Raw genomic sequence first — 12,621 nt, 5'->3', positions numbered from 1 at the left:
CCTGGGGGCACGCAGAGACCCTGCTCCTCTGCCCTGGCTGGCTCTGCAGTCGCCTGGGAATGAGTTGTCGTTTCCCTGGTTCCTGTAGAACCACAGCTCATTAAAGGCGTCTTAATAGGGCTATTAAAAAAAATTATCAAAATTTGCTGTGGCCACCGTGCGTTTAATCCCCAGTTGCCCGAGCCTGCCCGAAGCAGGTCTGGTTCGTTTGGCTTCCTTTCCTCCAGCTTTCACAGAGCAAACCTGCGGGTCTCGCTAAGGGCTGGCTGGGAAACAAACGATGTGGTTACGGCCGTGGTCCTGCGGTGTGCAGCGCTGCCACGTGCTGAGGATGCTGCAATGTGCTGCACCTTGCCTGCAGCCCCGTCCTCGAGTGTTGGGCTGCCCGGGTACGGCTGTGCCCTCAGCACGTGTGTCCCACAGGGCTCGGTGGGTGCCCGTGGGCAGCCGGGTGGCCCCGGGTTCAAGGGCTACGCCGGGCACCGAGGAGCCAGAGGAGCAGCGGGCGCACCGGGGAAGCCGGGCCAGCAGGTGAGGTGTGGGATTTGTGGAGAAACTGAGGCACGGGGTGGAAAGGCGGGGGTGGCACCGGGGTCCCTCGGGGAGCAACACGAGCCCTGACCCTGCTGCTTGCCCCCGATGCCCGGAGCTGATGCTGGTCCCTGCTTTGTCTCCCAACAAACCCAGGGCACTCTGGGGCCACCGGGCAATGCTGGAGCCCCGGGGTCGAGCGGCGCCGAGGTGAGTGGCTGCCCTGCTGCTCCGCGCTCCCTTCCCCTCATCCAGCTTCTCCTGCAGCCTGGACCTCACCGGGCTGCCCGAGGCGCTGGGGCATAGGTCCCGAAGCCTGTCTTTTGGAGCTGGGTTGGTTTATTTAATTTTTCCTTAGGGCCTGATGGGTGCAAAAGGGGAGCCGGGCACACCGGGAAAACCAGGGCGCACGGTGAGGGGCTGGAGCGGCCGTGCTGGTGCTTCTCCGGTGCGGGTGGCTGAGCCGGGATTTCCTGGAGATGCAGCAAGTCCCCACACGGGTGCTCCTGCTCCTGCCGAAACACTGCCCCAAAGAGACTTCAGCTCAAACCCTGCTCCTGTGCCAGGTGTGGGTGAGAGCAGTGTGGGGACATCCCAGCACCCTTACAGGGGGGTTTCTTTCTCCTTTGGGATTTTAGGGCTCTCCAGGACAAGCTGGTCCCCAAGGGCAGAAAGGTCGCAAAGGAGAAAAGGTACCACCGGCAGTGTCCTGCACGGGGGCACTGAGGGGGAAGCACAGAGCAGGGGGGTCCAAGCCATGGTCCCTGAGGAGAAACCATCCCCGGGAGCTGGGCATCCCTTGCTCGGCATCGCCCCAGGCTCAGATGTCCCGGTGCTGGTGACCAAAACATCTCCCAGCTCCTCTCTTCTCTCCCCAGGGCGATGTGGGGCATGAGGGGCAAGAAGGGGTCCCTGGAGAAGCTGGCAGGAGGGTAAGGGCGTGCTCGTCCTGGCGGAGAGCTGGGCTGATGGGGAGGGGGATGCAGGCGGTGGGGTCGGTGCATTTACTGTGCTCTGAGTCTTCAGTCTCCTGTCCCCAGGGCAAGCGAGGCAAGGCAGGCCACCGGCCCCCGAGGGGCCCCCGCGGATCCAAGGTAGGGTGGCCAGGGGTGCTTTGGGTGCCTTTGACTCTGGAATCCTTTGGCTGTGCCCAAAGGATGGGCTGATAGAGGGGCACCGCGGCACACAGCCAGGGCTCTGTCCCCCACCAGTTCCTCCCAGTCCCTTCCTACCCCGGCAGAGGGTCTCTCACTTCTGCATTGCAGGGCCACCCAGGTGACGAGGGGCTGGCGGGGCCCCAGGGCCCACAAGGACCATACGTAAGTACTGGTGCTGAGCAGCGAGGTTTGGGGGTGCCCCCCACAACCAAAGCAGGGACCTTAACAAGAGCGGAGCTTCCAGGTGCTGCACAGCTCTCATCCTGCCTTCTCCTCCCAGCTTAGCGTTAGCCAGAAAAATGGCCAAGTTTATTTTCTGATTGTTGGTAGTTGCATTTTCTCCAGTTAAATAGTAATGATGATGATAAATCTCAGCTTTGGAAATGGCACCAAAAGGAAAATGAAGGCAGGATATTCTGCAGCCAGCCAGGGGACCTGCCCCGTGTTTATAGCAGGGGTTGCTGAAGGCGAGGAGGGATTGCCAAAAGGGAAAATCAAAGCTGAGGAATGCCTCGAGGTCCCTAAAAACACCCCAAATTCTCGTAGCCCTTGTGGCTCCCAAGGCCCCTCCTTGGCAGTGGGCTGTGCTGGGCCAGCGGTGTCGCTTCGTCTCTCCTAGGGCATCCCTGGGCTGAAGGGCATCAGAGGAGACCCGGGACCGAAAGGACCCAAGGTAGGTGACATGTGTGGGGCTCGAGCAGGGGCACAGGCTGGCACTTAGCTGGATGCCTCCACCCCTTCCCCGCTCCTTGAAGCCCAGGACTGCAGCGTCCTTGATGCAGGCAGCCCCGCGCGTCCTCACGCCCTATCCGTCAGCCTCCAGGCCGTAAATAAGAGCTCCCTGCTCCCAGGGCCTGCTTGTCGCTGCTCACAGCCTTCGGGAAGTGAAAGGCAGCAAGAAATGAAGCTTTCAACTTATCGCAAGCTGAATGAGCTGAATGGCAGAAGTTGAGGGCCAGCGCCTTCGGCAAGGCCGGGGGCTGGGGCAGCAGGCGGGGGCTGCAAGGAGCTGCTGGGGTGTGCTCTGGGGGGGGGTTTCTTCCCACAGGACTTCAGCGCACACAGAATTTTCTTTATTTTCCTTGAGTTTTTCCTCGTATCGAGTTTTTCCAAGCATTTCCTTGAGCTTTCCTAGAATAATATTTTACTCTGGGATAAAGTACTCCCAGGCTTGCCTTTGCGGCTGAGCAGAGGATGAAAATGCTCCGTCGCGCTTGCTCCTCCCCAAGCGATACGAGCTAACAGATAGAAAGGGTTCTTTTTATTTATTTTTTTTCCGGAAATTTTGCAGGTGGCTGGACCTGGGAATTTCCCATCTCCAGTCACCTGCCCAGCTTGCTGGAGGCCGGGAGCTGTTTGCGCTGGGGAGATGTGGCCAGGCAGACACCTCCTTGCCTCCAGGCAGCACCCCCTGTGCCCACCCCATCAAATACGGCCACAGGAGTGACCAGAGCAGGGTCTCCGGGGCAGGGTCCCCTCACCCCGGTGGTGCCCCTGGCCACTTCCATCCTCCTCCTGGCCACCAACTCTTTCCCTGACTCTCCTAGGGTGAGAAAGGCAGCAGGGGTGACCTGGGGCAGCAAGGGGACGATGGCTTCAAGGTGCGTGGAGGGCTCGTGCTTCTCTTCCCCCCGTGTCACACCCCCATGTCACCCCCCGTGTCACACCCCCATGTTACACCCCTCCACGTCTCCTAGGGCAAGCAAGGACCCCACGGCGTCCCTGGGAGGCCGGGACCCAAGGGACTGCAGGTACCTGTGGGGTGGGTGCGGACGGGGCAGGTGTTTGTGTTTGGGATGAATTCTTTCTGCTTTTGTGCAAAACACACAAGCAACCTGGGAAGGGGCTGGTAATAAGGATTCAGGGCTGGGAGATGCCCCGTCGGGGCCGTGTGTGACATCCCCATGTCTCTCCGCAGGGTGACGCTGGCCCCCCTGGCCCACGGGGGCTCCCTGGGCTCCCCGGGAAGCCGGTAAGTCCTTCGCCCCCAGCACACGGGGGTCTGCAGGGCCGGCAGCCTCCCGCTGAGGCACCCCCTTGCTTTTCTCTTCCAGGGCTTGTCGGGACAAAAAGTGAGTGCGGGGGCAGCGGGCGCGGGGTGAGCCCTGCTGCAGGGCACTGTCCCCTCCTGTCCTCGTCCTGGGGGTGTGGGACAGCCCCATGCCCACTTTGGGGACACAAGGCAGCATCTCACCACCTTGCCTTTTTCCTTCCTCTTCCTCCTCATCTTTGAGCAGGGGCTGAAAGGTTCCCCGGGCCAGCCGGGACCCAGGGGAAAGCTGGGACCACCGGTAAGCAAGGCCACCAACGTCCCTTGGGGACCCAAAGTGGTGGCTGGTGCCATGGGGATGGGCCGTGCTGGTGCAGTCGGAGGAGCTGCGAGGGTGGCAGGGCCTTGCCATGTCAGCGGTGTCATTGTCACCCAGGGTCTCGCCGGACCCCCGGGCCCCAGCGGCCCCGCGCTGACGCTGTCCAAGGAGGAGCTGCGGGTGAGTGGCGCTGCGTGGGGCATGGGGCTCCTGCCTCTGGTGGCTGCTGCTTGCTGGGGACAAAGGGACAGCGATGCTGTCTCGTGTCCCATCGCTGCCCTCTGCGCAAAGAGCAGAGCACGCAGATGGGTTAATCCCTCCCGCACCCAGCCAGGATCGGTCCTTGCCCCCCCCACACACCTTCCCCAGCACTTGGCCATGCTCCTGGCCAAAATGCAAGGGGGGCCAACAGGAACTGGGCTCTCTCCCCGTGATTTCCAGCACCTCCTTCACCCCTCCGACCGCCTGAACCGCGCCGTGGCACGGGCTCTGCTCGAGGCCCTGAGCCGCGAGCTGGGAGCGCTGGTGGAGCACCCTGATGGCACCAAGGACAACCCGGCGGCCACCTGCAAGGAGCTGCTGCTGGCCCACCCCAGCTTGCCCGACGGTACAGGGGACACCCTGCATTGTCCCCCAGCCACGGACAGCCCTTTAGGACAGGGCCAGGGGGGCAGGATTCCCTCTATAAATGCCGTTAGGGAGAATGAGGATTTGGGGATGAGCTCAGCAGGGTTTATGGGCATCCTCAGTTCCTCCATGCAGGATGTCCTCCTGCACCAGCTCCAACACCAGGAGTTGTGTGTGTTGGGGTGCTCGTGGGCATTGCGTGCACGCACAGCAGGGTGCGGGTGGATATGGGGAGTGGAAAGAACACGGCCCATCCCCAGCTTGTGGGTTTGCAGCTGGGGAAGGGGTGGCAGCCGTGTGCTGTCCTCCCTGTGCCTCCAGCCCTGCTCTGCATCCCCGCAGGGCACTACTACATCGACCCCAACCAGGGCAGCCCCCGGGACGCCCTGCTGGCCTTCTGCAACTTCACAGCAGGGGGTGAGACCTGCATATCCCCCGTCCACAACCAGGTACGGCCCCACAGGTCCCCCCCATCCTGCGTGGGCTGGCACGGCTGGGTCTTCAACCTGGCGGTGCCACCAACCCCTGCTGGGACACCGGGACGTGGTCCCCGGTCCCCACAGGTCCCCATCAAGGCCTGGCTGAGTACCTACACCTCCAAGGACACCTTCGAGTGGTTCAGCACCCTGCCTGGGGGCTTCCTGGTGAGTGCCGAGCCGAGGGGACACGAAGCCCTTCCCCTGGGGCCCTCCCAGCTCCTGGATGCCTGGGCCCAGGGGGTCCTGCTGCCCGTGTGTGGCAAAAAGCATCACCTTCTCCCTCTGCAAGGAAATTCAGAGCTGTGCTTTTGCAGGGCTGCGTCCTGCCCTGTCTTTGGGGCAGGGTGGGGGGCACGGACCTTGCAAGCAGCCCCCAGCACCCCTCCCTCTCTCTCATTGCCTCTGCAGCTGGAGTACGCGGGGGCTAGCGCGGTGCAGCTGCGCTTCCTCCGGCTGCACAGCCACCTGGCCGCACAGAAGGTCTCCTACTCCTGCAGCCCAGCCCCGGAGCGGGGCCAGCCCCAGCCCGAGAAGGAAATCCTCTTCCTGGCGGACTCCCGGGAGCAGAGCTACGCAGCCACCCTGCAGGGCTGCCTGGTGAGCTGGGGGGGCTTGAGCCTGGAAGAAGCACCAGTCTCCATGTGCATTGCGTGCCCAGGGCTCCGAGCAGAGCTCCTGGCTGGGCTTGGTGGGCTGGGCTGGGAGATCATCCCTGGGAAGCTGCCCCAGGCTTGGGGAATGGGGTGGGATGTGGTAGGGGGACGTGGTCTCAGCACTGCCTGCCCTCCTTTCAGCTGGACAACGAGTCCTCCATCACTGACACCATCTTCCAGTTCACCACCGAGGAGCTCTCCCTGCTGCCCCTGCGGGACCTGGCCGTGTTTCACAACGGCGACGCCTCCCACCAGTTCGGATTCACAGTGGGACCCGTCTGCTTCAGCTGAGACCAGGGACACCCACGCGGCACCAGACCCTCCTCCCCAGCCACAGCCTGGCCTGGGAGGGATGCGTGCGGAGGTGGGGGCACGGGGCCCACACCCTGGGTCTGTAGCTGCAGTGTGCCATGGACTACACTGCCTTCTGAAGTAGAATTAATATTGTTTACAGAAGTCATTGCTCTATAAATTATATATATATTATATATATATATATATATGTATATATATGTATGAGAATCATGTAATCATGAGAGCAGGAAAGAAAAAACAAAAGGAAAAAAATGCTACCAGAGTGGGAAGAGGGGAGAGCAATGGGCTTCTCGTTGCTGGGGAGAGATGTGAATGCTTGGAGCCTCGCACCCCAGCTCCCTTTTGGGGCTGCAGCTCACACAGCGCTGGGCACACTCAGCACCAGCACCCTGCCACCATAAGGCACAGCAGCGGCACCCCTCAGCCAGCAGCGGGGGTTGGAGCCCCATGGTCCCCGTCCTGCAGCACGGTCCTGGCCTGGTGCCCCCTTTCTGCTGGTCCCAGTCCCCTATCCCTTCCTGCTAACAGCCGAGGGCCGCTGCCACGCTTTGCCCACCCAGGGCTGGCCACAGGAGTGCGTGGGGGTGTCACGGCAGGGGGAGGTCAAACCTTGCAGCAAAAAGAGAGGAAATCTCCTGTGCACAGCAGGGGTAGGAAAGGAGACCGGGTGCACGCCGGCACCGCAGCCCTGGGCAGCTCCGGAGGAGGCTGGATCCGTGCTGGGCTGTAACAGGGTGCTGGGTGCACCCACCCCGCCTGGAAAACCCCAGCCAGAGCTTCTGGCCAGCTCTGCAATAAATAAAGGAAGAAAAATCAGTTGTGAACTAAGTCCAGTTTCTCCCCTTCAAGGCAGGGTGGTTGGTTGGTCGGTTTGCTCAGCAGCAGCGGGTTTGGAGGAGAACTGCACGCACCACCCACCCCTCGCCTCGCACCCTGGGCGTGCTGCCCCAGCCCAGCCGCCCCAAACCGGGTGTTTGCTGCGGCGGGGAACTGCGGAGGCAGGATTTTAAGCAGCAGCACGGGGGAGGGGGGAGACTCTTATTATCATCATTATTTCAAGCAGCAAATGCAGCCTGAAAACTCCAATGCCAGCTCTTTGCCCGTAAGGAAAAATACACCCGGTGGCACGGCACGGCTTGGCACAGCACGGCTGGGCATGGCACGGCTCGGCACGGCTGGGCACGGCTGGGCAGGGCTCGGCACAGCACGGTTGGGCACGGCTGGGCACAGCACGGCTGGGCACGGCTCGGCACGGCTCGGCACAGCACGGTTGGGCACGGCTGGGCACGGCACGGCTGGGCACGGCTCGGCACGGCACGGTTGGGCACGGCTGGGCACAGCACGGCTGGGCACGGCTCGGCACAGCACGGTTGGGCACGGCTGGGCACGGCTGGGCAGGGCTCGGCACAGCACGGTTGGGCACGGCTGGGCACGGCACGGCCGGGCAGGGCACTACAACTCCCGGGGCGCTCCGCGCCGCGCGTCACGCAGCCGCGCCGGGCTGAGCCGAGCCGGGACGGCACGGGACGGGACGGGACGGGACGGGACGGGACGGGACGGGACGGGCTCCGCTCTGCACCGCCGCCATGCAGGTGAGGCTGCCGCCGGGGTGGCGCCGTGCCGAGCCGAGCCGTGCCGCGTCCAACCGTGCCCAGCCGTGCCCAGCCGTGCCCAGCCGTGCCGAGCCGTGCCGAGCCGTGCCGTGCCCGGGGGCCAGCCCGGTTGTGCAGAGGGTCCGCGCTTGGCACCCATGGGTGGGGGCAGCCCCCAGCCCCCCTGTACCGCTGGTGTGCGGGTGGGTGCGGGCACCCCCGGCCCCGCCGCCCCAGCCCGGGGCACGCTGTTCCCCGGCCGGCAGCAGCCCCTTCTTCTCTGGAGACCCCCTTTCTTCCCCGGGGACCCCCCTTCTTTTGCGGCCGGGGTCCCCCCGGAGCAGCCGGCAGAGCCACCTCCTTTAAATCTCGTTTTCGATCTCGTGCCCCCCCTGCACGTTCCCAGGGGCCGTGTAAAGGCTGATTCACTTCCCTTGGCACCGCGCATCTTCCCGCAAGAGCTGCGCCGCGGTTCCTGTTTTTGTCCCGTGCTGTGCCTGTGACTTGGCCGGGCTTGGGACGGGGACTGCACGCAGCAGCGGCCCTGGGGAGCCAGCCATGGCGCACCCCAGTCCATGGTGTTCCCACCCAGAGGCTCTCCCTTCACCCCTGCAGAGCCTGGCACGGGCACGGACCGACAGCAGAGACGTCCCTCGGGAGCTCGAGTCCCTGCACAAGTGCTGTCACCGCTCGCTCGGAGCTCGGGGGCAATGGGGACAGCAGCCACACCGCCCCCCCATGAGCCCCCCCCCCATCGTCCCAGGCTGGTGCATTGCCCGCACGGGGCTGCAGCGTGGGCAGCCTGGCACCACAGCCCGCCTGGGTGCTGCCTGCAGCCCTGGCTCCGTGGATGCACCCAGGCAGGCTGAGCCCGGCGTGCGGGGCCGGGTGTCCCGGTCGGACCGGAGCAGCAGGTCGGGAGGCAGCGGGCAGCCAGCCCCGCGCCGTGCCGAGCAGGCGGCGCTGAGTTTTTCAAAAGAGGAACCCCACGGACGAAGCCCCGACATGGATGTGCCGTGGACATGAGGAGCTGCAGGGTGGGGTGGTCCCCAGCAGCTCTGCTGGGGTGCGTGAAGCCAGGCGAGGTGCAGAAGAGGTGCTGGGTGCTCCCCCCCCACAGCACCTGGTGGGTCACCGCTGGTGGGTGGGGACAGGAACAAGCCCCTCAGACCAGAAGTCCTGCTGGCATGTCACCCTGCAGCTTGGGTCACTCAGATTGCGAGATTTTTAGGATTTACCCTCAACCTTTGACAGCACAGTCAGCATGGCGGCTGTCTGCGGAGGGTTCACGCTGTGGTGTTGCTGTAGGATGGAGCCACAGCGTCACAGAAGGGTTTGGAAGGGACCTTAAAGCTCAGAGCCCCTCCAACCTTAAACACCTCCAGGATGGGGCATCCCCATCTTCTCTGGGCAGCCTGTGCCAGGGCCTCACCATCCTCTGAGTGAAGGATTCCTTCCTTACATCTCATCTAAACCTCCCCTCTCTTTATGGAGGAGGGGAGCAGGGCACCATTGGCCCCAGGAGCATCGTTTTGGCCTCCCGGACACGCTGGGTACCCGAGGGCATGGGGCAGAAGCTGCCCAGGCTGGGCACCCTGGGACGAGGAGTAGTGCGGGGACCTTCTGCAAGTCACCTTCGTCTCCAAAGTAACATTACCTCTGCCGTGCCCAGCCCTGCAGACTTAGGGTTGAACCATGCAAAGGAGAAATAGTTTCATTTAAAGGCTAATTATCATAAATCCGTTGCCAAAGGAGGCTTAAAAGCGTAAGCCAATTATATGTCCTAATGTGCTTTGGTAATGAGTGGCCAGAGCGTGTAATTAGAGCCTGAGAGCGGCGCAGGCACCGCTCACCATGGGCACGGGGAGCATGGGGGGAACAGACCTGGGCTGGGGGGGGTCCCAGCCACTGGGACCTGGTGAGATCCGACAAGGGCAGGAGGAAAACCCAGTGCAGGTTTTTGTGGCAAAGGACCAAGAATTGGCAGCTGTGCCCTCAGCTCTGGGCTGTTTCGCTGGGGAAGAGCTGTGGGCCAAAGCTTTCTCCTCCTGTTTCGGCACGATGAAGCTCTTGGTCGGGTGGTCACCGGTTAAAGGCTCTTCGGGGCTGGGAATGCCGGCACTGGGGGGCTTTGCTGCCTGCTTCGAGCTCTCCCTAAAAAGCAGTCGTGGTCCTGGGTGGGTCCTGGGCAGCCCCCGGCAGCCGGAGCCGGAGCAGCCTCGGGGTGATGCCGGCTTTGGCTGGAGCAGGCAAGAAGATCCCGTGGGAGGTGCAGGAAAGCGGAGGGTTCCTGGGCTGGGCTGCAGCCGCCAGCCAGTTTCGCTTTAGGCTCCAGACGGCACCCACAGCCGCTGTCTGCCTCCCACTCCTCAAGCCCCGGCAGCGCGTGCGGGTTGCTGGAGCTTTGGGCTGCCGGCTCCCCACCACAAGGGTTAGCTCAGGATTTCTCTCGCCAGCCCAGACACGGGCTGGAGGGAAAAAGCTGCCCTGCAAGAAGGCAGAGGTACGTGTCGAGCCCGCTTTGCGTGGCTGGGATTTGAGTTCCTCTTTCTATTTCGGGATCCGGACAAAAACTGCACCGCGTGGCAGCCCCCTGCCCACAGCCGGCCTCCAGCCCCAACCCTCCCGGCACCAGGGGCTGCGCCGGGCGCAGGAGGGGCAGGGCCACCAGGTGCGCCCTTCGTAGTCTGCACCTCAAAGAAGCAAACCTGCAAAGAAGAAAGAGGAGACGCGCACACCTCTCGCTTTGATTCGGGGAAGGGTCGTGGGCAGGAAGGGGCCGGTGTCAGCCCTCGGAGGGCTGTGGGGCGCTCAGCACGCGGCCCTGCAGAAGCCACAGGGCCATGTTTGCCGTGGTGCAGGTGGCATCGTCACCCCCAGCCGGTTCCTAACCCCTGTCCTCGGCCTCTCTTCCAGATGACCTTCTTCTTCTCAGACAGGGTGGTGCTGCTGTTTGACTTCTGGAGCGTGCACACCCCCACAGGTAGGCTGCCAGCCCCGTCCGTCCGTCTGTCTGCCGCTGGCTGTGCTCGCCAGCCGGGGAAAGGGGCGCAGGGCACAAAAACCACCAGGGATTTTTGCATTTCTGGCATATAATGCTAGGTAATGCTAGCAGTGATACCTGCTGGTGGGCTGGGAGCTGGGGAGGGGCACGGCCCCCCCACACCCAGCACTTAACACTGGGTTTTTTTGCTGCAGCGGGCACTCTGCAGGGCTTTGGGGTGGCCCCAGCTGTTACCCAGACCCGCAGGTCCGGTCCTGCAAAGCAACAGATGAACAAACCCTCCTCCTGCAAGTGGCTGGCAAGCTTTTTTTTTTTTTTTTATCTTTTTCCCCATTGAAAAATATTTGTTCAGCTGAGGGCAAGCTGCTCTTTTCGGGAAAAAAAAAAAAGAGAAAAAAAAGAGGAAAAAAAAAAACAGCTGCTGACTCGTCGGGGTCTGCTTCTGGTGCAGGGCTGGCGCTCTCCGTGCTGGTGGTCGCGCTGCTGTCGGTGCTGTACGAGGTGGTCAAGATGGGCAAGGCCAGGGTGCTGCAGCGGGCGCTGCTGGCCGTGCCCCCCAGCCTCAGCCGCGAGGCGCTGCTGGAGCCCGACGAGGGGGACGGCGGCCGCGGGGCCACGCAGGGCAGGTACGGCCCGGCCCGGGCAGGATTGGGCCCTGCCTGGTGCTCGGGGGTGGCTGGGAGGTGGGGATAGTGGAGAAGGAAGGCTGCGAAGGGGCAGGAAGGGGCTCCCAGGGATGATGGAGGGCAGGAGCCAGCCCCAGGGTGTCCCAGCCCCGCCGGGTACCCGGGGACTGCCCCCGGCGCTTTCGGCTGCATCCAGTGCCCGCAGCCCCCGGCACCCACACGGGGTCCTTTTGGGGTGGGGACGGGCGCTGCTCAGCTGGTACAGCCCCAAGCAAGGCCGGCCCGGGCATTTCCTTCCCATCACAAGCCTTTTGAGCCAAAACCTCTTTTTTTCATCTTACCTTTAATCCCAGCTGTGCCCGAGGCTGCTCGTAATGCCAGCCTCTCGCTGACCCCAGCCCCATGCCCAGCTGCCTCCCCACGCCCTACAAACCCCCCCGCAGGTCACTCCCAGTGCCCTGGGGGGGCTGACACCCACATTTTCCCCTTGCTGACGGGGCTTTTGCTTCTCCCACCGCAGGTGGTTCCAGTTCCATGTGGCCCAGACGCTGCTGCACGTGGTGCAGGTGGTGCTGGGCTACATGCTGATGCTGGCCGTCATGTCCTACAATGCCTGGGTCTTCCTCGGCGTGCTCGCGGGCTCCACCGTCGGCTACTTCGTGGTGTACCCGCTGCTCAGGGTGGGCTAGGCGTGGGGACCCCCCCCCACCCCGGGACACCGCGGGGTGCTGGGGTGTCACCGCTGTCACACAGCCACCGTCACGTCTGCTGGCTGCGTCCCTGTCCCCAAGCTGTGCAGGACGCGGCACCACCGGGGGTGGCACTGGAGGCTGTCCCCCGGCTCTCAGGGAGCTTTTGGCCACGGGATTTGGGGAGCTGACTGCTGGGGGTGGGGGGTGCTGGGCCCCCCCTCTGTTTGGGGGGGGGGGGGGGGGGGGGGGGGGGGGGGGGGGGGGCGGTTTTGGCACTGGGATGCTCCATGTGTGATCTGGGCAGGTCCCTGGGCTCCCCTCCAGCACGGATCCTGCATCCTGCCCTGCCCCAAACCCCTCACACTGTGCCTTGGGGGTGCCTGCAGAAGGAGCCCGGTGCTGGGGGTGGCCCGGCCACCCCCCCCCCCCACCTCACCCCCGTGCCTCCTGGTTAGCACTTTAGGATGGGGAGCTGCTGCCTCCTGCTGCCTGTGTCAATAAAAACCACTGGGGTCGTTCAGCTCCTGGCTTGGTGTGGGGCTGCCAGAGGCGATGTGGGGCCCTGGCACCCCCTGCTCACAGTGGGTTTGGGGGGGGGCTGCACCTCAGCCCCATCACTGCCCCCCCCCCCCCCCC

At 63.7% G+C, this 12,621-nt stretch overlaps 2 protein-coding genes across 2 annotated transcripts in view; both read left to right on the top strand.

The window, feature by feature from the left end:
- The window catches only part of LOC118257070 (collagen alpha-1(I) chain-like), a 74,789-nt gene extending 68,742 nt beyond the window's left edge, over nucleotides 1–6,047 (top strand). Inside the window, exons 50-68 of the mRNA XM_035564635.1 lie at nucleotides 424–531; nucleotides 688–741; nucleotides 890–943; nucleotides 1,170–1,223; nucleotides 1,410–1,463; nucleotides 1,572–1,625; nucleotides 1,797–1,850; nucleotides 2,308–2,361; nucleotides 3,236–3,289; nucleotides 3,386–3,439; nucleotides 3,607–3,660; nucleotides 3,743–3,760; nucleotides 3,926–3,979; nucleotides 4,115–4,177; nucleotides 4,439–4,604; nucleotides 4,967–5,073; nucleotides 5,188–5,268; nucleotides 5,512–5,700; nucleotides 5,898–6,047. Of these exons, the coding sequence (XP_035420528.1) occupies nucleotides 424–531; nucleotides 688–741; nucleotides 890–943; nucleotides 1,170–1,223; nucleotides 1,410–1,463; nucleotides 1,572–1,625; nucleotides 1,797–1,850; nucleotides 2,308–2,361; nucleotides 3,236–3,289; nucleotides 3,386–3,439; nucleotides 3,607–3,660; nucleotides 3,743–3,760; nucleotides 3,926–3,979; nucleotides 4,115–4,177; nucleotides 4,439–4,604; nucleotides 4,967–5,073; nucleotides 5,188–5,268; nucleotides 5,512–5,700; nucleotides 5,898–6,047 (1,476 nt within the window). The remainder of the gene's footprint in view (nucleotides 1–423; nucleotides 532–687; nucleotides 742–889; nucleotides 944–1,169; nucleotides 1,224–1,409; nucleotides 1,464–1,571; nucleotides 1,626–1,796; nucleotides 1,851–2,307; nucleotides 2,362–3,235; nucleotides 3,290–3,385; nucleotides 3,440–3,606; nucleotides 3,661–3,742; nucleotides 3,761–3,925; nucleotides 3,980–4,114; nucleotides 4,178–4,438; nucleotides 4,605–4,966; nucleotides 5,074–5,187; nucleotides 5,269–5,511; nucleotides 5,701–5,897) is intronic.
- Nucleotides 6,048–7,585: 1,538 nt separating this feature from the next.
- On the top strand, nucleotides 7,586–12,090 carry SLC31A2 (solute carrier family 31 member 2). Its single transcript, XM_035564636.2, has 4 exons — nucleotides 7,586–7,663; nucleotides 10,580–10,646; nucleotides 11,119–11,293; nucleotides 11,814–12,090. The coding sequence occupies exons 1-4, from the start codon at nucleotides 7,658–7,660 to the stop codon at nucleotides 11,980–11,982; spliced, it is 417 nt and encodes a 138-aa protein (XP_035420529.1). The 5' UTR covers nucleotides 7,586–7,657; the 3' UTR covers nucleotides 11,983–12,090.
- Nucleotides 12,091–12,621: the final 531 nt, after the last annotated feature.

This window comes from Cygnus atratus, chromosome 19 (assembly GCF_013377495.2).
Source record: "Cygnus atratus isolate AKBS03 ecotype Queensland, Australia chromosome 19, CAtr_DNAZoo_HiC_assembly, whole genome shotgun sequence".
Lineage (NCBI taxonomy): Eukaryota > Metazoa > Chordata > Aves > Anseriformes > Anatidae > Cygnus > Cygnus atratus.
Note: the sequence above shows the minus strand (reverse complement) of the source record. Positions and strands in the feature narration are given on the sequence as shown.

Coding starts and splice junctions, on each gene's coding strand:
- SLC31A2 (XM_035564636.2), top strand. Junction 10,647..11,118: donor GAGCGTGCACACCCCCACAG/GTAGGCTGCCAG, acceptor CTTCTGGTGCAG/GGCTGGCGCTCTCCGTGCTG. Junction 11,294..11,813: donor CGCGGGGCCACGCAGGGCAG/GTACGGCCCGGC, acceptor CTCCCACCGCAG/GTGGTTCCAGTTCCATGTGG.